The sequence below is a fragment of the Myxine glutinosa genome, unplaced genomic scaffold (assembly GCF_964187855.1).
Source record: "Myxine glutinosa unplaced genomic scaffold, kmMyxGlut1.1 SCAFFOLD_1438, whole genome shotgun sequence".
In the NCBI taxonomy this organism is placed as follows: Eukaryota; Metazoa; Chordata; class Myxini; order Myxiniformes; family Myxinidae; genus Myxine; species Myxine glutinosa.
The window spans coordinates 17198-41534 of record NW_027617533.1 but is presented as its reverse complement, the minus strand read 5'-3'; the positions used below and the strand labels follow the sequence as shown (position 1 = coordinate 41534).

The 24337-nt window shown below is 45.2% G+C and overlaps 1 protein-coding gene across 1 annotated transcript in view; it reads right to left on the bottom strand.

Moving 5' to 3' along the window:
* Positions 1 to 24337, bottom strand: part of LOC137438584 (uncharacterized) — a 41919-nt gene that overhangs the window by 7416 nt on the left and 10166 nt on the right. The window contains exon 5 of the mRNA XM_078769148.1: positions 7243 to 7362. Coding sequence (XP_078625274.1) covers positions 7243 to 7362 — 120 coding nt within the window. The remainder of the gene's footprint in view (positions 1 to 7242; positions 7363 to 24337) is intronic.

Below are 24337 nucleotides of genomic sequence, written 5' to 3'. Positions count from 1 at the left end.
ACAACCCACAATAATAATAATAACAATAATAATAAGTGCCGAATCCATAACACTTCCCCCCCTCAAGAAAGAAAGTTAGAACACAGCGAAAACTTTCTTTGCAGGCAAACTCTTTAACAAATACAAGTAATCAATGTTTCTCCAAAAATAAAGCAACAAACTTTCACACAACCCACAGAGCTTTCCAAAGTTTCTTCACTCTGGACCAAGCGTCAACAACGACATTGTCACTGCCCCTTACCTGCTCAATTTCCCAGTTGAACCCCTGCAAAGCCAAACTCCATCTCAGCACCCTCCGATTTTTACTTCTAGTTTATCTTGAATGAAGGTTAAGGGGTTGTGATAAAAAACCCAAGGCCAGCAAATCTATAGCACTCTCCCCGAGAGGCCGAGCTGAAAGCCAGGTTCCATGGTGGTTGGGTGGTGAGGCCTGGAGGTATTCACTACATGGACGCCTTTAGGAACGTGGAGTTCACAGTTAGTTAGTCCGTGGAGGAAAGTTCACTACGTGGACGCCCTTCAGGAACGTGGAGTTCACGGTTAGTCCGTGCAGGAAAGTCCACTACATGGACGCCTTTAGGAACGTGGCGTTCACGGTTAATCCGTGTAGGGAAGTTCACTACCTGGACGCCTTTAGGAACGTGACGTGGCGTTCACGGTTAGTCCGTGCAGGAATCTTGGCTCGGCGGCTCCGCAGCATTCAGTGCTTCAATTTTTCTGGACTTTCATAATAATTACGGTGGGACCGCTTGTCACTGTAGTCACCTGAATAGCGGTCTCCTTCTCGGCCACTATTCTGACAATCCTTCCCCTCGGGAGCTGCCGTCACTCTGGGAACATCCATAATAATATCGATTGCGGCCACCACCCATACCACGACCACGTTTTCCTCGTCTGTAGCCCCCTCGACGCCTACGGCCTGCCTTCTCTATGGCTATGGTCCGATCATCCAAATTCTTGCCATTCCAATTCTTCTCTGCCTCTTTGGCGTCCTTTGTGCTTGCAAACGTGACAAAGCCGAACCCTCTTGACTTTTGCGTTTCCCTGTCTTTTTTTTACCAACCGCACTTCCAACAGCGGTCCATATTTGTTGAAGACAGAGGTCAGAACTTCTTCCTTTGTTTTGAAGTTCAGTCCACCTACAAATAACTTGCTACCTTTGTCGCCATCCCTAGCTGGGGTTGTGTTATTTCCCCTACTGGGCTTTTCCACAACCATCGGGTTACCATAAACTCGACCACCGGCCAAATCATTCCCAATAACAACAGATACTCCCTCTACAGGAAGAGTGGCTTGTAAACCTATGGTGACCGGTCCTGACACCAACTCCGACTCCAAATGGATGACATGAAGTGGAGCTCTAACACAGCCACCAACCCCCTGTAAACGAACACTACCACCAGTTGTCGTCTCCTCTGACAATGGCAAGATGCCTTCAAGCATTAAAGATTGATGTGCCCCTGTGTCCCTCAACACCCTAACAGGTCTCCGGTTAGTCAGGTCTCCACCCAGGGACACCAACCCCCGCCCCCCTGAAATAAATAGTTGGTAACTCTGTTGAGGGCGATTTCTCACATTGGCCATTGCATTCGGAGTTGTACTAGTCGAACTCCGCTCCTGATTTTCCTTTTTCATGGTGTACCACTGGGACATCAAGTGTCCAGGTTTACGGCAAAAAGCGCAAGTAGGCCCGGAGGAGAACGTCGTGGTCTGCCTCGAGCCCCCCCGGAGGATACGACTGCCTTGGACCTGTTGTCTTCTGATTTCTAGAAGTCGTGGTATCAGAGTGGTCCTCATAGTCATCTCGAGGCCACCGCCCCCATGAATTTTCGTTCTCCGCCCCTGATGTACCATAGCTCCCCTGGCTAGGTCTCGGCGAGAAGTTCGGTTTGTGGAACCCCATCCTGTGTGTTAAGGCATAGTCATCTGCCATGGTTGCTGCTTCATACAGCTTTGGTACCTTCCTTTCCTCCAGATGTACTTTAATGTCCTCGTGGACACACTGCTGGAATTCCTCCACCAGGATCAATTGTCACAATAGTTTGAAGTCTTTCCCAACTCCTTTTGAATCACACCACCTATCAAACATGGTTTCTTTCAATCTGGCAAACTCCACATGGGTCTCTCTCCCTCCTCCTGGCATTCCGGAACTTTTGCCGGTAAGCTTCCGGGACCAATTCATAGGCTTTGAGAATATGTTTCTTCAATACCTCATAATCTGCACATTGGTCAATCGGTAAAGCCGAATAAATATCTTGAGCTTTACCCACCAGAACACTTTGCACTAGTATGGACCAGTACTCCTCAGGCCAGTTTAACAGTCGAGCCACTTTCTCAAAGTGTGGAAAAAAACTTGGCTACCTCCTTTTCATTTAAGGGTGGAACCAGCCTCACATGTCTGCCAACATCCCAGGTGTTCTGGCTAGGTGTCGAACCAGTCAGCAGGGATGGTACCTCTCCCCATTCTCTCCTTAACTCCAGCTCCTTGACTTAAATTTCCTGCTGACGCGCCAATTCACGGTCTTTTAACTCCCTGTCGGCTTTTCTCTCCTCTGCTTCGAGTTCCCTTGCAGCTCTCCTTTCCTCTGCTTGTTTCTCTTCTCTTCTGCTTTCCTTTCCTCTGCTTTTAACCTTTCCTGGAGTTCTCGTTCCTGTTCTGCTTTCTTTTCCTCTGCTTTTAACCTTTCCTGGAGTTCTCGTTCCTGTTCTGCTCTTTCCTTTTCTGCTTTCTTTTCCTCTGCTTTTAACCTTTCCTGGAGTTCTCGTTCCACTGTCCTTTCCTCTGCTTGTTTCTCTTCTCTTCTCTGCTTTCCTTTCCTCTGCTTTTAACCTTTCCTGGAGTTCTCGTTCCACACTCCTTTCTTCTGCTTGTTTCTCTTCTCTTCTCTCTTCTGCTTTCCTTTCCTCTGCTTTTAACCTTTCCTCACTCTGCAATTGCAACTCCAGTTTCCGGAGCTCCACCTCTTCTGGTTCCTTGGGTAACCAATCCCGGGCTACCTCTTCCCATGTTCCTAATCCCACCATAGATTGTATCACCACTGTCTGCATCTCTGCCTTCCTCACATTAGTTCGGACCTCCAAGCTAAAATGTTTGGCCAATTTCAAGAGGTCCGATCTTACTAACGCTCTGAACTGTGCTTCACTAGGGGTCACTGTAATCTTCTCTGCGTCAAACTCCATGGTGACTACTGTTAACACCTGTTAACCCTCACACAAGGAATTTAAAAAAAAAAAAAATTGGGGGGGAATGTTGGAAAGTTCCAAATTTGGGAATTCTAGGAATGTTAGGGAATTCTTTCCCGGACTAAATTTAGGAAATTTAATATCCCGGACGCAGACCCAATTTCGAGCCCACGAATATCAATTGGACGAGCCCCCAATTTCTGTTATGGGGTCCTCCCCTAACCCCTGGTCTCGGTAAACCTCCGAACCCCGAGAAGGTCCCCGGCAGAAAGATATGTTATCCTTGGTTGAAATCAATCAAATCAATAATGAAACCACACCAAGGGTTATGAACAAACAATAATATATTGTTACGGTTTTTAGAACCTTCACATGTAAATTTAGTAGTAAATTCCCTTATAACTGACCCCTGTGTACATTTCCCCTTAATTGGCTGTTAATTAAAGATTGCACCTTAGTTAGTCCACGTACAACACGTAGCGAACCATAGGACCTGACCTCTCTGTAGTTATATCATTATTCTGTGTTCCAGGTAAGGCTGTGTTCCCAATAGTTGACTCCACGTTGCATCAATCAAATAAGATAGTTCCCCTTTCAATTTTCCCCAATCGTCTCCCGCTCTTCAAGTGCAGTCGCGGTTAGGCAGCGTTCGCTGCCAGTAACAGTTGGGCTGTTTTCTTCGCCCCACAACTCCATTGCCCACGAGGCCAGGATCGGAGAAGGAGGTGGAGCCAAAGAGCCCTCGTCATCAAAGGTGGAGCCAGAGATCCCTCGTCATCAAAGGTGGAGCCAGAGAGCCCTCATCAAAGGTGGAGCCAGAGAGCCCTCGTCATCAAAGGTGGAGCCAGAGAGCCCCTAACGACCAACCAGGGCTCGGTGGGCATGGCTTGATAGGGCGTGGCAAGAAACATATGGAGAGTTTGAGAGGGTTCCAAGGGCGTGGCAAGAAACGTCTGGTAGGTTCGAGAGAGTTCCACGGGCGTGGATATAAAACCCTTGGTGCGAGGCCCCCACCAGAGAGACGCAGAACCGCGGGAGGTTCAAGAGAGGCGGATGAGCAAGGAGCACTAGAGAGAGACGCGATACCAACCAGCACTGATGACCGGGTTTTCGCCACTGCACCGGAGCGTGACCTCGACGTCGTGCCGCGATCCCCGGACCTCCCTGCCACCAGTTCTGTGGACCGTCTGCCCTTCTCATCCTTCCCGCCATTCCTGCCTGAAAACATGTGTACGTGAGTTTGTTCTGTTTGTCTTGTCCCTGGGTATAAGTAAGCCTGTTTAAGAATTGCTCTGTGTATCTGCTTCTTCTTCTTCGCCCAGTAAATTGCTTTCGTTCTTTTCTCCTTTGGTTTTGTAAATAGTTAATAAATCCCTGTTGTTCCTTCTTATTCTTTGGCTTCTTTCTCGTCCGATCGCTTTAGTGATTTCCCGATTGAGTATCTGTGGCACGATTTTGGCAGAACCGCTTACAATCGGGTTTAGTCTTTTGCTAACGGCTCGGATTCCGGATTGCTAAACCGCTCGGCAAACTCCATCTTGTCCGGGATTCGAGCGGGCCATCCACCTGCTTTGTGGAGGGATTGGCGGAGGTGTCCGGGAATCCCTTGACCAATCCCATCCCACAAAGGAGCGGGGTGGGTCCAGGACCGGTCGGACGGCCAGCTTGACAAGACATGGGGTTTAACCCCCCCCTACCCCCCCCCCCCCTTGCTAACGGGAGTGCCGTCCCCCGGATCCGCAACAATGTTATAAATCACACCGGAATCACGACACAAATAATAATAGCAATTCGCCCTACAATGACTATCTTAAGATGGTACCACCTTATCTAGTCCTTTAACCCAAACTCACGGCACTCCCCCAATGTCACTGTACACCTCCAAGGCGAAGTCGATTCGCTCCAGCGATCGTTGGATCAATGTCCGATCAAAATCAATTGAGGCGTGGACGATCGAAGCAACCCAGAGGTCACGTGGTCCAACACCCAGCAGAATAGTGGTGGAATGGAAAATCTCCCAAAGACGCGCTCCGACGTACCCGTTTGCAGTTCAATCAGCGAGTCTCCTTATAATCCTCAACAGCCACTTTCTTGCACAGCCATCCCCGACAACCCACCGGGGAATAATGCCCGGCCGACGCGACAAAAACCTTTTCCCTGAAGGCACCGCGCGTGGCGAAATGGCGGACGGCTTTCACTCGAGCCGGGGCTTTGAGGCAAGGACACTCCGGACCCTCAATGCAGATACCCAACTACGCAGGCTCCACAGCACTCCGGCGATGTCCCCTATCGCACGAACTTCCTTTCAAGGACTCAAAGTTCACTCGCACGGTACACTCGACACGGAGCTTCAACCAAGATCGTCTTTTTTCTTCTCTCCACGCCTCTTCTTCTTTTCGCTCCCTTTGTCTTCCGGGTCACGATCTGGATTTCCGGCAACATTTTACCAGGAGCGCTTTTTAATCTTTTCACCACAATAGCCATTTCCTTTAAACAATAATAACCATAATACTTAGAACCCACAATAATAATAACAACAATAATGATAAGTGCCGAATCCATAACACTAGATACACCCACACACCAGATTAGAAGTTGGTACTTCACTAATTTTAAGCTATTCCGTTCACAAGGTTCAGATATACATGGCGGCGGCCATCTTGGATTTTGACGTGGCGACCCAATTTTCAATAGCGTTCTTCCTTATGCCTAGATACACCCACACACCAGATTAGAAGTTGGTACTTCGCTTATTTTTCAAGATATTCCGCTCACAAAGTTCAAATATACATGGCGGCGGCCATCTTGGATTTTGACGTGGGTTGCACCCACACACCAAATTCGAATGCGGCCCTTCGCCTACGCACGCACGCACGCACGTACGCACGCACGGAGGGGAAAACCATAGTCCCCCTTTCGCTCCGCAGTGCGATGGGGGACAACAAATGAATGCAGATGAGTATTCATCTTGGATTTGAGCCGTTTCACCAGAAGGGGGTTGATGGTGGACTTTGTGAGCCCTGCGGAAACCTGGAGATTGGGGCGAGAAGGAAGCATGGAAAGAGCAGAGGGTGCAAGACAAGAAAGAAGGCAGGAGGCGACAAAGACAAACGACCTGTCTGCAATGGCGTAGTGATAGGTCCATTGACTCAGCTTCAGTGTGTAAGATTCCAATGATCATGAAGGCCTTGGTTTCCATGGTATCAAGCTGAACAAGATGTGAGGCAGACAAGCCTGCCCAGAGGGGAGAGCAGTTGGTACTCCATCAAGCTGCGGATTGAAGGCCCTGCAGGTCGATAGGAGTTCAGGTGTACCAAGGAAGGACTTTGTACCACAGAGGATGCCCAGTGCCAAGGATGGATGTTGTACGATGGAAGATGCCGAGTCAGGGTGCCAAACGTGAAATGTGGTTTGCCCAAGAAAGATCATGGCTGATCATGAGACCCAAGAGTTTGAATGACTGAACTTCTTCAAGAGGATTGCTAAGAAAGTAGATTGGAGGGTTTGCTCGACGGTCCTTTTGGAAAGAGATTGTGTGAGATTTGTCAGGATTGAAAGACATTCCAAGCATTTGACCAGCTTGTGATTTATTTTAATGCCTGAAGAGAGGGAAGAGGATGCAGCCTGCTTGCCTGAAGGATGACTGATGTCACACAGATGACATCATAATTTGCATGATCACAAGTAATTAATGCCACAAACATCTTTCAGTGATCCAAAGATAAAAATCACAGGTCAAGTCAGGACTGTTTGCATTCTGCAAGGACTGGAAAAGTGATTTGAAAATGTCGATCCTTACAATGCTAACCATTGATAGAATCTGAATGACATGCTAAATGGTTTGCCATTTCTCTGATGACGTCAGAAGTCAGGACAGTTGAATTTAGATTCGAATTTTTACTCAAGACAGAGTAAAAAGGTTATCTCGCTCTTCTGCACATGTGTGATTGGGACAAATTCAAAGCCAAAGTAAAGTAAAACGAAAGACTCGTCTTCCTATTCATGTTCGGATTAATTCAAAATACAACAGGTCTATTCAATTTAAATAAAGGAAATTACCTTTGTGTACTCTTGAAAAATTACCTTTGTGTACTCTTGAAATTCACGAGAAATATCTTTGTCTTCATATGCTTCATACACCAGTCTGCGAATTGCTTTCTTCTTCTCCTCTTGGAAAGCCTGGAAAAGGAATTGGAAAATGTCAATTCTTACAATGCATAACACTGAGAAACTGAATAACCCCTCCTGCTAAATAGCTTCTCATTTCTCTGATGACATCCGATTGCCATACAGTGGCTTTAGAAAGTATCCACACCCCTTGACGTTAAACCTGAATTTAAAATGGATTTAATCGAGATCGTTTTGTCACCAATATACACATCATACCCCATAATGTCAAAGCTGATTTTTTTGATTTTTTTTTTACAAAATCAGAAATGAAACAAATATATAATGAACACAAACATTCAACCCAGAGTCGATACTTCGTAGAAGCGCATTTGGCAACGATTGCAGCTTCACATCTTCTTTGGTTGGGTATGTCTATCAGCTTTGCACATCTGGATTTGGGGAATTTCTCCCTTTCTTCCTTGCAGATTTGCTCATGCTTTGTTTGCCAAGTTGGGTGGGGAGCGTCAGTGAACTGCAATCTTCAAGTCTTTCTTCAGATTATAAATGGGATTCAAGTTAGGCCACTAAACAAAATATTATTTAGCTCGGCCACTCGAGGACTTTCACGTTGTTGTTCTAAAGCCATTCCAGTGTTGATTTGGCAGAATGATGGGGTCATTATCCCGTTGGAACTTAAATCTTCACCACAGTCAAAGTCTTTCACACTGAAGGTTCTCCACAAAGATTTGCCTACGTTTGCCTCCATTCACTGTTCCCTCTGTCCTTAAAAGTCACCCAGTCCCTGCTGCTGAAAAGCATCCCCGCAGCATGATGCTACCACCACCACCATGCTTCACGGTGGGGATGGTGTTAAATGGGTGATGAGCTGTGCTTGGTTTCCACCAGATGTAGCGATTTGCATTCAGGCCAAAGAGTTCAATTTTCATCTCAGACCACAGAATATTTGCCTCATGCTCTCAAAGTCTTTCACGTGCCTTTTTCTAAACTCCAGGTGTGCTGTCATGTGCCTTTGCATCAGGAGTGGCTTCCGTCTGGCCATTCTCCCATGAAGGCTAAATTTGTGAAGTGCTGCAGAGACTGTCCTTCTGGCAGGTTCTCCAATCTCAGCTAAAGAACTCTGTAGTTCTGTCAGAATGGTCATTGGGTACTTAGTCACCTCCCTGACTGAGTCACCTCTTGCCCAGTTTGGTCAGATGGCCAGCTCGAGGAAAGGTTCCATATTCCATCAATGTCTTATTGATGGAGCTAGGTTTGTTGGACTTCATGGTAGAGTTTCTGCTCTGACACGCACTGTCAAATGTGGGACCTTATATAGAAAGTTGTTTCTTTCTAAATCATGTCCAATCAATTGAATTGGCCACTGGTGGACTCCAATCAAGTTGTGGAGACATCTCAAGGATGATCAAAGGAAATAGTCTACTTGCCAGCAATGTGAACCTGGAAATGTTGAGTACCCCAAAGTTTTAAGTTAGAAATGTACAGTATGGGTCCCCAGCACTTAGAAACTGCCAGATGCTAACTTGCATATGTTGGGCAATTAGCATTAACCCTATCAAACATAGGCCTGGGACACTGAAATTTCTGTTTCGCTCTATTGCTCCACTTTTATTCACAGGTATTAGAGGTAACAAAGGCAAGTACCATACCAAACTAGAATAATATGACTATGGGTAAATAATATCCTCAAAATTAAAACACAAGTAAACCCAAAATTATCAGAGCTGAAAAATATGTGCACTAGTTACACAACATAAAACTTCCATCAAGAAAGAGCATCTTGCACTTCTAATACTCTGCACTGTTATAAAGCATATCCTCATCATAAAACTCATCCTCATCTTCTTCATCTTCTTCTGACTCTACATTCTTGTCATATTGCTCTTCTTGCTGTGTGTGTTGCAACATGTACTATCAGAGCCTTTGCAGAAGCAGTAGCTGGTACAGGCCAGGCCTGCAGCTACGCAGCTGCACTTTGCTGTTAAACAGGGCTTTAACCCAGCTTTGCAGCTACAGCTGATCATTTCCAACACGGCAGGAGGAGCAACGGGGCTTGCATCCAGGATGGGCGTGATGACTTCCTCTCCCTTCTCGCCTTCCTTATTATTCCATCCAAACTCTGTTATGTCCACAGCTGGTGGGTCAGGGCAGTCTGCTGCTTTCCAAAGCAGCACCTGTAGATGGGCACGCCGTCCATGGAGGAGAGCGTTGCACTCTGTAGGAGGCAGTGTCTTCAGTGCTGGGGGGGTTTTGCGCTTTCGGTAGATGTCATATCTGGCGACGTTCAGAGATGCCGACTCCCTCTCGTTGTACAGAGCCAGGAAGAAACAACTCACTGCCTCTGTAATCTGTAAATCAGTAGCTCCCTCCTCTCCGATGAAGTGAAGCAGGTCACCAGGTACTACTCTCATGGCCTTGAGTGCGGACACCTTCCCTTTCCCCGCGGGATAGGAGGTGGTGTCACATCCGGAGAGAGCATGCATAGCCAGGGGGGAGCGACACTGCTCACCGAGATTCTCTACTGTTGAATTGATGTTGAGAATAGTGCCATCCCATCTCTCCATCTGCAGGTTACATGTGATACCCACCTTCCAGCACCAATAGACCACGAGTACGAAAACATCAGTGTCGTCGCTGAGAATGCGGACAGTTTCAGCTCCGTGACTGGCTGCATCCAACATGTATGAGATGAGGGAGACGTCAGCCTCGTCATGAGTGACAATACTGTCTGCTTTGCTGACCATCTTGATGTATGCTGTGTGCGCACAGGAGCTCACCCAGTCTCCGTTTGTTTGTCTTGTTCTTCATCACTTTGTCGCGGCTAGGTAGAGGGGTTGTCAGTGAGAATCGGTACTCTGTTGAGCTCTCCCCAGCTCTTCTCTGCCCCTCGTGGTCTTTGGCAGAGACTTGCTCATACCGGTCAAAGATGACAAATGTTTCGGTGATGTAGCGATTAAGCCGGCGCCCCATGCTGGCTGCGAGGTCAGCCACAGTGCCTGACGATGGCCACACCACGTGGTAGATGAGCTGCAATGCATCAACGAGTACATGTGGTGGTTGGGGATTGGGGGCAAGGATTCCAAGACGCTGGACGATCACAGACTTGTTACCCTTCCTGAGGCATCCATACTCATCGATGATGGATGCAGGGACCGGGTCGAGCTCGTAGTCAAAGAGGGCAGAGAGCTCCATTCTTCTCTTGCTCCCCACCACCAGCAGCCGAGCAAACAACGCCTCAAGGTCACATATGATCTTCGCATTGACCTTCACTCTTTTTTTGGTGAATGTCATTGTCACCACCTTATTTGATGGGCGCATGAAATCTCTCAGGAAGTGATGAAGAGAACAGTGTGCTCATGTCCTGTCCGATCTTCAATGCATCTTGCACATTCACCTTTTCATCTGCCACCTGGCCATTTATGATATGGTGGAGGGTCGCGGTCTCTATGGTGAGTGGCTGGGAGTTTTCCTGTAGCACTCAGGATTTTAGCCCGGTCCTCCGCGTCCAATTCCCGCCGTCCTTTACCCTCTTCTTTGTGTCTGTTGGGCTTCATTGTCTTATCCGGTGCTTCAGCATCGTCGTAAATCTCATCCAATGACTTGGAGAGATAGGAGCAGATGCCGAAAGATTGGATCCACACGGCGACCTGCTCAGGGTTGGTGGAGATGCCCTTCATGCCTCCTACTCCCTTCCCTTGGTTGATGCATGTCTGCTCCCCAAACATGTCTTCACTCACTGCAGCTGCACCATCAGAGTGGCGGCACACATGGCTTCCAGCGTAAAGGTCATCCTTGGCAGTAGCAGGAAGGTACTGCATGTCACGCAGATGCCATGTGATCCATCTTGCGTAGTGGTGATGACCGGCAGCAAAGAAATAGGGCAGCATCTCTTCAAGGCAGTGTTGTTGCAGCATCCAATCACCCTCTCTTTCTGCTCGCCAGAAGCTGTGAGCTATTAGGGTAGGGGTGATGAAACAATCCACCCATAGCCGGCCTGTGGAGTGCTCTCTGGCTTTCTCCAGGAATGCCGTTATCTGCTCGTGAGTCTTCTCTCCCTCTAAGAAGTCATGAAGAAAAGCAGACACAACCATAAGGAAGGCTCGCATAGCCTTGGGCCAGGCCTTCCCATTGAAGATGGATTTCAGGCCTCCAAATGATGCACCGACTAGCTCCTCCACACCTGTTGAATTCATCAGTTGTCCGATTGAGCCGATGAATGACATGAGAGTGTGTATCATCCCAGGTCTGAGAACCAATGATGACCATCGCTGCAGATCACTCCACTTGATCAGGCAAGCGATCACGTACAGCTGCATGTCAAACGTGATATGACTGTGGCTCATGCCAAGCTGCCTCAGTGATGTGTCTAAGTAGGAAATGGTACTGAGCACTGTATCAGGGTGGGCAGGGGGCGAGTCAAGCAGTGGTCCAAAGACACTTATCGTCTTCAGCTTTGGAGCACTGTCATCACCATTGCGATCTTGCACAACATTGTCGGCTGCCCAGTCCAGGGGAAGAGGGGAAGAGTGGAGCTGCGAGAGCCAAGCAGCATCCTTCTTCTGTGCTCTTGAAACACTCTGTTTGCTGGCATCTTGGAAAGCATCAGTTCTTGGGACTTCTTTCAGAGCTGGTGGAGTCATCTTCTTGGGGCCTGTGTAATGTTCAATGACAAAATAGGCTAGTGGCCAAATGAGGTTTTGGGTGACATACCCCTACCCAAGGTAGAACAAGTCACCACCTATTTTTTCTTGAAGAGGGATGTTTGGGGAGTTAGAAAATCATGGTTGTGAACCTGAGATCATTGCACAACATTTTGAAAATCACGTTTACATATGTACCACTGCAGACTGCAAAAATGGATTTAATCGCCACAGATTTTGGCTCATATATTTGTTAATACTGGTGCTACAAACACAAATTTGGTACCAAAATGTGCGGAATGATGACATATATATGTGTAAAAACCATTTGTGATGTAACAACGGCTTTTGTGTGACCTACAGGCAAAAATAGTGGAATTTTACTCAACAAATCAGCTTTGGGTTTACCAATAAATATCAACAAAAACATTAATTACTTCAAAAATATTGGACTTGCAGTCATACTTGTTACATCAACATAATCCAAGTTTATTTACCCTTTGAAAAATATATCTAATGATATAATTGTCACTGAAATGATATAGTTATAACTGAAATCATATGTCGCCCCACTAATGCTGACCGATAGAAATCCCGAAGCAGATATGCAACATGAAGAATTGACTTAAGATTCTGACACAATTGTGAAAGTGACTTTTATAGACATCATGTTGATATAAGCTATTTCACATATGACGATAATGAATTCATAACATGCACTGTAACTTATGTACATCTATTACATGAAGTAATACATGTAATACATTTAAAAGTTCAGTCACGCTCTTCATCAGTGCTGTCGTCAAAGACAACAGAATCATCAACATTTGGACAATCGTCTGCACTACACGAGCAGAATTCAGTGCAGGTCAGTCCTGCAGAGATACAATGACATGTTCTGCTCTGCCTACAGTCATCGTCGGTGCAGTAGAGATGCGTGAGATCTCGAACCTCCCTTGGGGCTGCATCCTTTTGGAACATGACAGGCTCAAGTTTGTTGTCTCTGACCTGCCATCCATTACCATCGGGGTTCCAAAGTACAGGCTTCGCTACATGGCTGTAGGTCCATATCGCCACCTGGTAATTTGCTCGCTTCAGATGTTGTTCGAAAGCATCGTCTGTTGGTGGGAAGAGAGATGCTGGTTTGTCACTTGTGCAGGCATAAACATAACGAAGTTGGTCGAGTGTGTGACTTGACTTTGAACCATACAACGACAGAGCATATTTTGTGGCAGTGCTGACGACATTGGTTGTATCTCTGGTTTGGCCTAACCGTGAGAGTGGTGCCAAGTGTGCAATGTTTTGCTTGAGTTTCGAATATGCAGTGCGTTTCCCGACTTTGAACAGCGAGGAGGTTGTGTCACAGCCACTTATAGCATGTGATGCTGGCAAGCAACTTGACGTATCCTGACCGATGTCGTCCGTTATTCAGTTGACAGGAATGAATCTCTGACGATTCGTTGTTTTTGTACAGTGACCTGCATTCATGTACACTTTGGTGTCCCCAAACATGCCTTTCCCACAGTAATAGATGAGTAGGACCAACACGTCAGTGTATCACATCGTACAATGACCCTTGAGTGTGCTCTGGCGAGATGGATAGCATGTAGCAGGAGCCGTGTGTCAGCCTCCTCATGTGTGCTGAACAATTCAGGTAGTTCCCGGATGCCTCTATGATCCACAACTTTAACTAGCAGGCCATCGTTAAAGCCTCCTGCCAGTGTGACAGATTGGTTTTCCTCAAGCTGCAATTGGGCGGCTACTGTCAAGTAACTGCAGAGGAAATCGGCAAGCGCTGATTTGTTTGTGGTGTTCTTCAGGAACTTCCTGTCGTTTGGAACTGTGCGTTGTCCATCGATGACATATCTGGGTGTTGACTCTCCACCAGTGCGACGTTCTCTTTCCAGCTGCTTGATAGAGAGTGGTACATCATACCTGTCAAAAACCAATGTAACTGATGTCACACCTTGGTTACTAGCAAGCAGTGACTGAATCTTCTGCATTATGGTACGTCCGAGATCGTCAAATGTGTCAAACTGGGCTTCATCAAGTGCCTGAAGTAGTGCCATCCCATCAATGACATAAGCAGTATCATGTTGGTCAGAGGGTTCGAGCACCTGGACTTCCTCACAATTAGCTTCTAACTTCTTTGCCAGATCCGCCTTGTTGGTTTTTCGCGTTGTCCCATCATTGTTGAAGCGGGACGGTGGCACAGGAGCCAGTTCATGTGTCAGGACTTGTTCCAGACTGACATCGCGTTTCTTTGAGACAGCAAGCAGCCGCCGGAAAAGTACTTCTGAATCCACCATCAATTTATCTCGTTTGTTGGTTTTCATGGGTTTTGACATGTCCGCAAACGTTGGTGTCTTTGTTCGTGAGTCTGTTTCCCAGAAACTCTTGGTTTGGTCAGCAAGAAGTCGCTTTTCGATAAAACTTTTGTTGCATTTCTGGGCGTCTGTTAAGAAATGTCCAAGTCCGTTTGATACTTCTTGTGAAGCAACCTGGCCTGTGGCGATGTTGACCAATTCGTCAGGTACAGTACGTAGGTCAAACGGATTTTGTACGTTTGATACAAATTCCGTGATCTTGGTAACATCTTGTTCATCCCTTACCATCCTTGTCTTTCCATGCTCAGCGTGGTTTGTGGAAGCTACTTCAGTGTCCCCATCACAGAGTTCTTTAAAAGCCTCTGTATATTGTGCTGTGACATGTCGAGTGACCATCCATCTGGTAAGGGCACCTTTCCTCAAGGTAAACCCGATGACACCTCCCTGGCTCTTCCCCTCACGGTTAATTGTTTGTTCAAGTGCTTGGTCACTAGCAACAGCATTGAACCGGCGCAAAGACCTACGGACCACAAATCCACCTTCATGCAGATATTGATAGGATTTTGGGTGCAATTCCCGAAGTGATAGCATATCATTCAAATATCCTGGCAAATATTTGGCATAATTTCCTCTGTCTGCAGCTCGGCACCAGGGTATAGTCTCACAGACGGCGATGAGATGGAGTTCGAACAGTCCCTCGCGCTCTGCTCTCAGAAGTCGCAGCAAGATGTTTACTCCCTGCATAAATGTATCCCAGTAGGCAAATGTTTCAGACTGTGTCCTACCTGCATTTGTGAACTCTTGTTGTAGTGCTTGCAAAGGTGCTATGTGCTCTGATTCAAGTTGTTTCGTCAGTGTTATTGCGGATTCCCTGTCTCCTGCTTTGAAAGCATTCTGGATCTCTCTCACAAGCCTGTACATGTCGTCTTTGGGCAACATGGTGTGTTCCTGTTGTTGCAACCATGTCCAAAATGCTTCCTGATAGAGGCGGTATAAAGCCTCCAACACCAGCTTCATTGCTCTGTTTCCTCTGGATACTTGCTTTCCTTGGAGCACCAGCTTTGCAGTTGCGGGTGCATAGACGTCTGAGTCCACCAGCATTGAAAGGAGACCACCATCACCATACAGTTTTCCAATACTTGCTACAAATGACATTGTTAAATGCATGCCACCCAGTCGCATTGTAAGCTTTCCATCTAGAGCTGCAGGCTTATTCCACATGATCTGCTGAGCCTTGCTGTATGTGGTTGCCCGAGTTTAGCAGCGATCTGGACCAACCTCAGGAGGATGGTGTATATGGTGGAAAGGTCTGTTGGAGGAGCACGGATAAAAGGTAAGTAACACGTGGTTGCAACTGGTAGGTTTCTTTCCGACAGGAACGCATTGGATGCAGTCCACGATGGAACAGCCTGCTTCTCATCATTGGCAATACGGTAAACTTTCCATGCTAGATCTTTGGATTCAGCTGCTTTGAGTTCCGAACTGTCCTTGTCAACGTCGATTAATGACACATCATTGACAGGCGGTGGCTCTGGTCGTTTGGCAGGTTTGTTATACCTTAAAGGAATACACAAAACATGTAAGTTACTGGGAGCATAAAATATACACTTTCACTAAGTTTGTGATGCCTGATTCTGATTTGACTTGCTTTGAAGATTGCACTCAAACCATTAAATGTTGGGTTCGTTACAACTTCTTGCTTTTTAGGGTTGAGGGGTTTAAAGCATATGATGCAGTGGTCAGTGTCAATTTTACGACGCTTCACAACAGGTGGTTCCAGATCCATAATTGCAGATCAATTGTCAGCACAAGCATCTGAAATGAAATAATTAAAGATAAGTATATATCAGTAGTTTTAGAAAAAGGCAATCAAGCTCAAAATTGATTTTCTGCAACTGGATTTAAAATCATTCTTGTTTGATTAATGCATATACATGTATTATAAATTAGTCAATGTCGGTTACTTTTAGGGGGGGTGACATATGGTTTCGGTAATAACTCTATTAATTCAACTGATTTATCTTTATGAGTTATATTTCTAAAAAGGAGAATGATAGAGGGTTATTTTGATGTAATATGTAGTAATACAACTCAAATACTTTTGAAGTAATTAATGTTTTTGTTGATATTTATTGGTAAACCCGAAGCTGATTTATTGCGCAAAATTCCACTATTTTTGCCTGTAGGTCACACAAAAGCCTTTGTTACATCACAAATGGTTTTTACACATATATATGTCATCATTCCGCACATTTTGGTACCAAATTTGTGTTTGTAGCACCAGTATTAACAAATATATGAGCCAAAATCTGTGGCGATTAAATCCATTTTTGCAGTCTGCAGTGGTACATATGTAAAGGTGATTTTCAAAATGTTGTGCAATGATCTCAGGTTCACAACCATGATTTTCTAACTCCCCAAACATCCCTCTTCAAGAAAAAATAGGTTGTGACTTGTTCTACCGTGGGTAGGGGTTTCTCACATTTTAGGCCCCTTTTTCAATTTGGCCACTAGCCTAAAACTGCTCTTATGAGCTATACGAAGTTTCCCAGCTTCAGGCTTCGTCAGACGGGGTAGTTTCAGCGACATGACCTTACCACCAGGTGTGGCTCCTCCGGGGAAAAGGAGACCTGCTGGATTCTGCACAAACTGAGTGGCCATGGCATGAGTCGTGCGGCGACCATTGGGTGTGAAGACCACAAGATCAAAATTATCACCCCAACTGTGGATAGGGCCAATGTGCCTCTCCAGGCCGACTGCGGGCAGGAACTTATCTGGGTCCTCAGAAGTATATTTGGCAGCTGACACTAACATTGAAACTGTAGCTCAACACGAGAGTAGGGGCACTAACCGCGCAAAAAAATGTTGGGTGAAAAAAAATGCACGGCTTTTACATCCCTTTTTTCACATGAAATTTTGATCGCAGGACATTTTTATGAGAACACTCACGGAAAGCATATCTGTCTAAGTGTATTATGTCCAAATTTCATACAGATCCTTCAAATAGTTTGCTCACACGAAGCATTCAAACGGAGCAATAGAGCGAAACAGAAATTTCAGTGTCCCAGGCCTATGTTTGATAGGGTTAATGCTATTAATGCTAATTTTGCTAATTGCCCAACATATGCAAGTTAGCATCCAGCTGTTTCTAAGTGCTGGGGACCCATACTGTACATTTCTAACTTAAAACGTTGGGGTACTCAACATTTCCGGGTTCACAAGAGGGCTCTATAGGCTTGGCAAGTAGACTAAAATGGGATGCACCTAAGCTCAATTTGGGGTGTCACCATAGGTGTTGAATACTTCATGACAAGACATATCAGCCTTTATGTTTTGATTACTGAGTAAAAATGTCTGAGAAAATTCCACTGACATTATGGGGGGTATCATGTGTGGATCAAGGACAAATTATTTTAATGTAAGCCATTTAAAATTCAGGCTGGAACAAAATGATAAAAAGTTAAGGGGTGTGATTACTTTCTGAAGGCACTGTATTTTCATAAAAGCATAGTAGAAAAGCAAAATAATAATAATAATAATAAGGAAAAAAATGTAAAAAAACAAAAACAAAAAACAAGCACAAACACAAACACACAACTCTTATCAAAATAAAAAATAAACCAGAACTTGCTCACGACTGGCAGGGGATACGCAGTGCTGCGTTGGTGGTTTCTGGACGTGTTGGACATTGAAAAGCGATGGATTTATTGGTTTCATTGTGGTTACCTTTTGCCTGGCCTGGCAGCACTGCCTGACCCCACGTCACGATATACGCTTTGCAGCGGCTTTTGGTCGCCTCAAAAGTAATTCTGACGTCAGGTCACGTGGTTCGGCCGCCATATTGTTTTTCGTGAAAACACGAAAACCCCTTTTTCTCTGCAACGGCTGAACAGATCGAGGCCAAACTTTGCAGGCAGAATCGCGTACCCATGACGAACAAAAAAAGTCAGCAAGCATGACGTCATGCATCACATGGTTTCAGAGTTATGACGTTTTTAAGCATGAACCTTTAAAACCGAGCTCCTCCGTCATTTTTGATTCAATCGAGGGGAAACTTCACAGATCTGTTCAGCATGTCAGTCTACTAAAATGTCCTTTTGGCATTTGCGATAGGGCATGTGGTTTGGCAGATATCATTGATTAAACGGAAAAAAAAATTTTTAAATGGGTATCTCTTGTTTATTCTCGAGTTCTCCTCAAGACACACCGCGCGCCCTCAGCCTCGTCTCGCGAACGTCAATAGCGCGACAGCGCGTGCTTTCGGGAGGGGCGGAGCCAAGCCGAGCAATATACACACACACACACACACACACACACACACACACACACACACACACACACACACACACACACACACACACACACACACACACACACACACACACACACACACACACACACACACACACACACACACAATTGATCGTGAACCGGGAAATATAATAAATTTCTGATATTTAGCGACTCGAAAGGTTCTTCATCAACAACTTACTTTGTCGTGCTTCTGCTGACCTGTCTGCAAGGTGTATAAATCGAAGTCTCGAGTGCGAATCGCAGGTGAGCCCGTCCTGAGGTAATTAGCGATTGGGAACGATTCAAAACCTGTGGGTAAATAACCCTTGGTAATTTCCCCAACAATTTTCCGGACGACAGACTACCGGTCGGGGACATGTATTATGTATTGCAGCGCAATACTCAGAATGCTTGTTACTGCTAGAGTTTTTCTTATTATTATTCTTCCACCCTATTTTGCACCTTCGAAAACTTCATAATTAAATTTCTCAGCAACCGCTGGTCAGATCGACAGGAAATTTTCATCAAATGATCAGCTAGTTTTGTAGAATTTTTTAGTGCTACTTATGACGTCATAGGTCACATGGTATGGGCGCCATCTTATAAAACACCTTCAACTTTGCCCCTCTATCTCCGAAACGGCTCAATGTAAAAATTTGAGGAATCGCTCATTCTAAAGAACTCTGCAATGGGAACAAAAAACATGTTTATCGAGTATATTAAAAATGCTAACGTTAAGAGATTAGAATTCGTCAAACGCAATTTTTCTCCTCCGAAAATGAGATTTTTTTCCCCCAGATGCTGAGTTAAAAAAACTCAGAATGCAAAAAATTTCGAAGTCATACGTCACATGGTTCGGCGGCCATATTGTTTTTCGTGAAAAACCACGAAAGCACCCTTTTTCTCCGCAACGGCTGAACGGATCGAGCCCAAACTTGGCATGAATATTCGCATACCCATGACGAACAAAAAAGCCTCCTCCCATGTAGATCTAATTTGTGCAGCCTCTTTCTAATGGTAGACTCGTGCACTTTGACATCAACAGTGGCAAGAGCTACCTGTAGGTCCCGTGATGACATTCTGCGGTTCTTAGAGACTTCTTTCAGCATCTTGCGGTCTGCTCTCGGGCTGAACTTGCTGGGGCGGCCTGGCCTGAACAAGTTGGCAGTTGTTTGGAATATTCTCCACTTGTAGATGATCTTCCGGACAGTCGAATGATTTCAAATTGTTTGGAGATCTTTTTAAATCCCTTCCCAGACTCGTAGGCGTCTATAACCTTCTTTCTGAAGGCCTCAGAGAGTTCTTTTGATCTAGGCATGGTGACGCCACACACTTCAACAACAAAGAGCAAACCAAACTAAATGTCTGAGGTTTAAATAAGACAGGTTCCTCCAAGATCCTCTCTAACGATGTTCTAATCATTTGCACCTGAGCTGGTGCACCTGATTCTAATTTTAGGTATTTGAAGTAGTGATACATGTCGGGGTGTACTTACTTTTTCCACATGCAAAATTTGCATTTATGTTTATTTAAATTATACAATGGACTACAAAATATAAATATTTCATGATATTTGTTATATTATATCACCTTTATCTATCAATAATGTTGAAATTAAGATCAAATAGCTATATGTTGAAAAAGTCAAAACTTTACATGGGGTGTACTTACTTTTTACGTGACTGTATATATACACGTGTGTGTGTATGTACGTATGTATGTATGTATGTATGCATGCATGTATGCATGTATGCATATATATATATATAATATATATATATATATATATTATATATATATATATATATATATATATATATATATATATATATATATATATATATATATATATATATATATATATATATATATATATATATCTATATATATAAAGTAGAGTTGGCCTCTGTGTCTGTATCCTGATCTATCTATGATCTCTAAGATCTCGAGAACCCGTGGACGGATTTGCGAGCGGAAAGTACTGTTCGACTCGGGATGGTCCCAGGAATGTCACGGAGACATAAACATTTAAAAAATTTCGGGTTTTAAAATTAGCGTATTATTAGCACTAGCAGAAGAGAGAGGGATTCGAAGGGAGGGAGCGCAGCGCTTCTAGCGCTTCTGACTACAGCACACCTTAAAATTAAAAAAACTTCGGGTTTTAAAATTAGTGTGTTACGCGTAATTAGCGCTAGCAGAAGAGGGAGGGAATCTAAGGGAGGGAGCGCAGTGCTCCCTCCAGCGCTTCTGTTAGCGTAATTAGCGTATTTCGGAACGTTAATTTTTCAACTTCATTATTCGGAATCAGTACGTCCGAGAGAACCTTCGTAACGTTAATTTTTCAACTTCATCCGATTGACATGGGACCAACGGCATGTGACAAAGAGTGAAACATACAGGCTACATTTATTTGACGACAATGAGTTCCGACTTCCGACCTCGGTGGGATGACAGGCTGAGTCAACCCCCCTGGTGTGAAGGGGGAGGAGGAGGGGAGGGGGAAGAGAAGGGGAGGGGAACGAGGGGGAAGGGGATGGGAGGGGGGAGGGGGAGGGGGAAGGGGGAGGGGGAGGGGGAAGGGGGAGGGGAGGGGGGGGAGGGGAACGGGGGGGAGGGGGAGGGGAGGGGCCCTTCTTCCCCTGGGCACCCCGCACCCTTCCCTCCCCCCTCCCCCCCCTTCCCCCTCCCCCCCCATTCCCCTCCCCTCCTCTTCCCCCTCCCCTCCTCCTCCCCCGCTTCCCCCTCCCCCCTCCCCTCCTCTTCCCCCTCCCCTCCTCCTCCCACTCCCGTGCAAAGCCGGGTACCTCTGCTAGTATATATATATATATATATATATATATATACGTAGACTTGGCATTTAATATGGAATTAATTTTTTTTGTGGGGGTGAACTTACTTTTCAAGATGACTTAGAACCAAAAGTTCATTGGAATTATGTTGAAATTATTCTAGCTTTTGTTAATGTGACCTTTAAAAGAAACAAAAACCACATTTGACAATTCGAAGCAAATAAATTGATCGTTGAAAGTGATGTAAACTGATATCGAACTCAATTCACGGACAGTACTGTGTTAAACTTCTGTACGTTTTCCAGAAGTATCTCTATTTTGCACATTAGCCAAAAAAAATTCAACAAAAACAAAAGCTAAATTATGACTGGGATTACGGACAGTAAAATTACAGTTCAGTACTTCGTGTAACCCCCACGAGCATTCAGGAGAGCACGTACACGTTGAGGCATGCTGTTCACGAGATTTGCCAAGGTTTGGACAGGAATCGCTTGCCAGGCAGTGACAATAATCTGCTGCAATTCACGCACAGAGGTAGGCTGCTGGTCCAAGTTGTCGATTTGACGCGTTAATTCTGCCCACAAGTTCTCTATCGGATTCATATCCGGGGACATGGCAGGCCACTCCATATGCTCTACACCACGGTCAGCAAGAAAGTGTTGGATCATGCGAGCACGATGAGGCCGTGCATTGTCATCTTGGGAGACAAAGTTTCCTCGAAAGGCTGCACGAGCAAATGGAAGCAATGTTTCTTCCAGAATGACCCTGTACTTGAACTGGTTCAGGTTTCCATTCAGAACAACCAGGTCAGTTTTGCCCCCTACATGAAAAGTAGCCCAAACAGTCACCCCACCACCTCCAGCTTGGACTCTTGGTGCTATACAATCTTCGTTGTGGGCTTCATGCACTTGTCTGCGCACTCGGACGTGGCCATCATGACGATAGACCAGAAATCTAGACTCGTCACTGAAGGTCACGTGATTCCAGTGTCCTGGCTGCCATTGACGGTGCTCTCTGGCCCACTGCAATCGGCGCTGGCTGTGTTGTCTGGTCAGGCGTGGCTTTCTCAGGGGACGCCTGGCACGATAGCCTGCTTGAACCAGTCATTGGTTGACTAGCCTTCTGGATGCAGACACATTTGTCAGTTGCTGCCACTCAGCCCTAAGCCGATTAGCTGACTTGGTACGGCCATTGCAGACTAACCGGTGCAGCTGGCGATCATCTCTCCTTGTGGTTCTGCGTGGACGTCCTGGCCTCGGTATTGGAGTAGGGACACCCCTCTGAGCATTTCGTTTCAGGATCTTTGACACCTGACCTTGAGTGATGCCATACTGCCGAGCAATAGCACGCTGTTTCATGCCAGAATTTAGTTAAGCCACCACTCCATGACAAACAGCATTGTCAAGTTGACGGACCATCTCCAGAGGAAGCGGCAATAACTTTTGTAGACGTGCAGCAGTTGTTTTCCACTAATACAGAACGCAACAACCCTTGTATACCCGATTGTGAAGCCAATCGTCAAATGTACCTGTCCTTACATTTTGTCACACCACCTGTGATATAATCCTGTTATTGACTTCTTGCTGCGAAAGACAATCAGTGACATCGTTCTTTCAACAAAGACATCACCGTAGGGTAAAATAAACTCACCAGATTGATATACTGAGTTCAGAAAGTAATCCCAAGTAAAGAAAAAAACAAGTACAAAAAGTTTTAATTAAAACAAAAGCCACGTCGATGTTACACAATGCCTAGATGCAGCTGTGCCTATAACGTCGATGTTATAGGCACAGGACATTCCTATTGATTCGATTACTTGATGTTATTTTTGTGCAAAGTGAAAATATATCTCGGCAATTTCCCGTGTGTGGCGACGAATTTTTAATATATCTCGGCATTTTCCCGTCTGTTATTTCAGGCGGTGTATGACTGACCATGCCGCGATTGAAAAAAATATATATCTCGGCAATTTCCCGTGTGTGGCGACACGTGAACGAAGCTATGCTCCTCTCTCCACATTATTGTGACGACGTATAAATTAAATATTTCATCGTGACGATTGTCATCAAATGGACGAATTTTTAATATATCTCGGCATTTTCCCGTCTGTTATTTCGGGCGGTGTATGACTGACCATGCCGCGATTTAAAAAAAATATATCTCAATGGACTTGAAGTTACAGGCCTTTGAGAATTCATTTCGTTTTATAAAGGGCAACTTTCATTGGATTTTCTTCCCGTTTTTTTTCAACCGAGTCTAAAACTATGTTAGCGACTGTGAAAAATGAAATGATGCATCGAATTTGATTTGAAATAAAACTGTGAGAGAGAAAGACACCACGGGCCTACAAAACAGGCCTCAAAGCTATGCGAGTTAATAAAATGGTGGATATTTGTTTATATGAAGCCTCTCCCAAAATGGGTGGAGCTATGGTTCCCAGAATGGGTGGAGCTTTGAGGTTTTGTCTTCTCTGCAAGAACAAGAAGAACAAGAAGAACAACAACAACAGCAGAGGGCACTCTATTAGCAGCGTCTGCGACACGGCTAAAAATATTCCATATTAAATGCCAAGTCTGTATATACAGGGTGTCTCAAAATACATGGAACCCATGTCACTGCTAATAATTCTGCCAATATCAATGTTCTTGTTCTTTTTTTTCAGATTTGAAGAGAGGAGACCATAACGACTAATAATTTATCAATCAAAATGCCTTGGACAAGAGGAAAAAATATTTTGCGTCACGACTTATTTGGAGACGAAATCATTCAAAACCGTGCAAGCAAAATTTCGCAGGAAGTTCAACTTCAACAACTATCCCCAGGAAAACCAAATTTATCATTGGGCACACAAATTTCAAGCCACTGGATCAGTGAACAACCTCAACAAGAAGGCAGAAACACCCAGTTCTGGCAGGAAGCTGACTGCAAGATCTCCTGACAATGTGAATGCGGTGAGACATTCTGTCGGAAGGAGCCC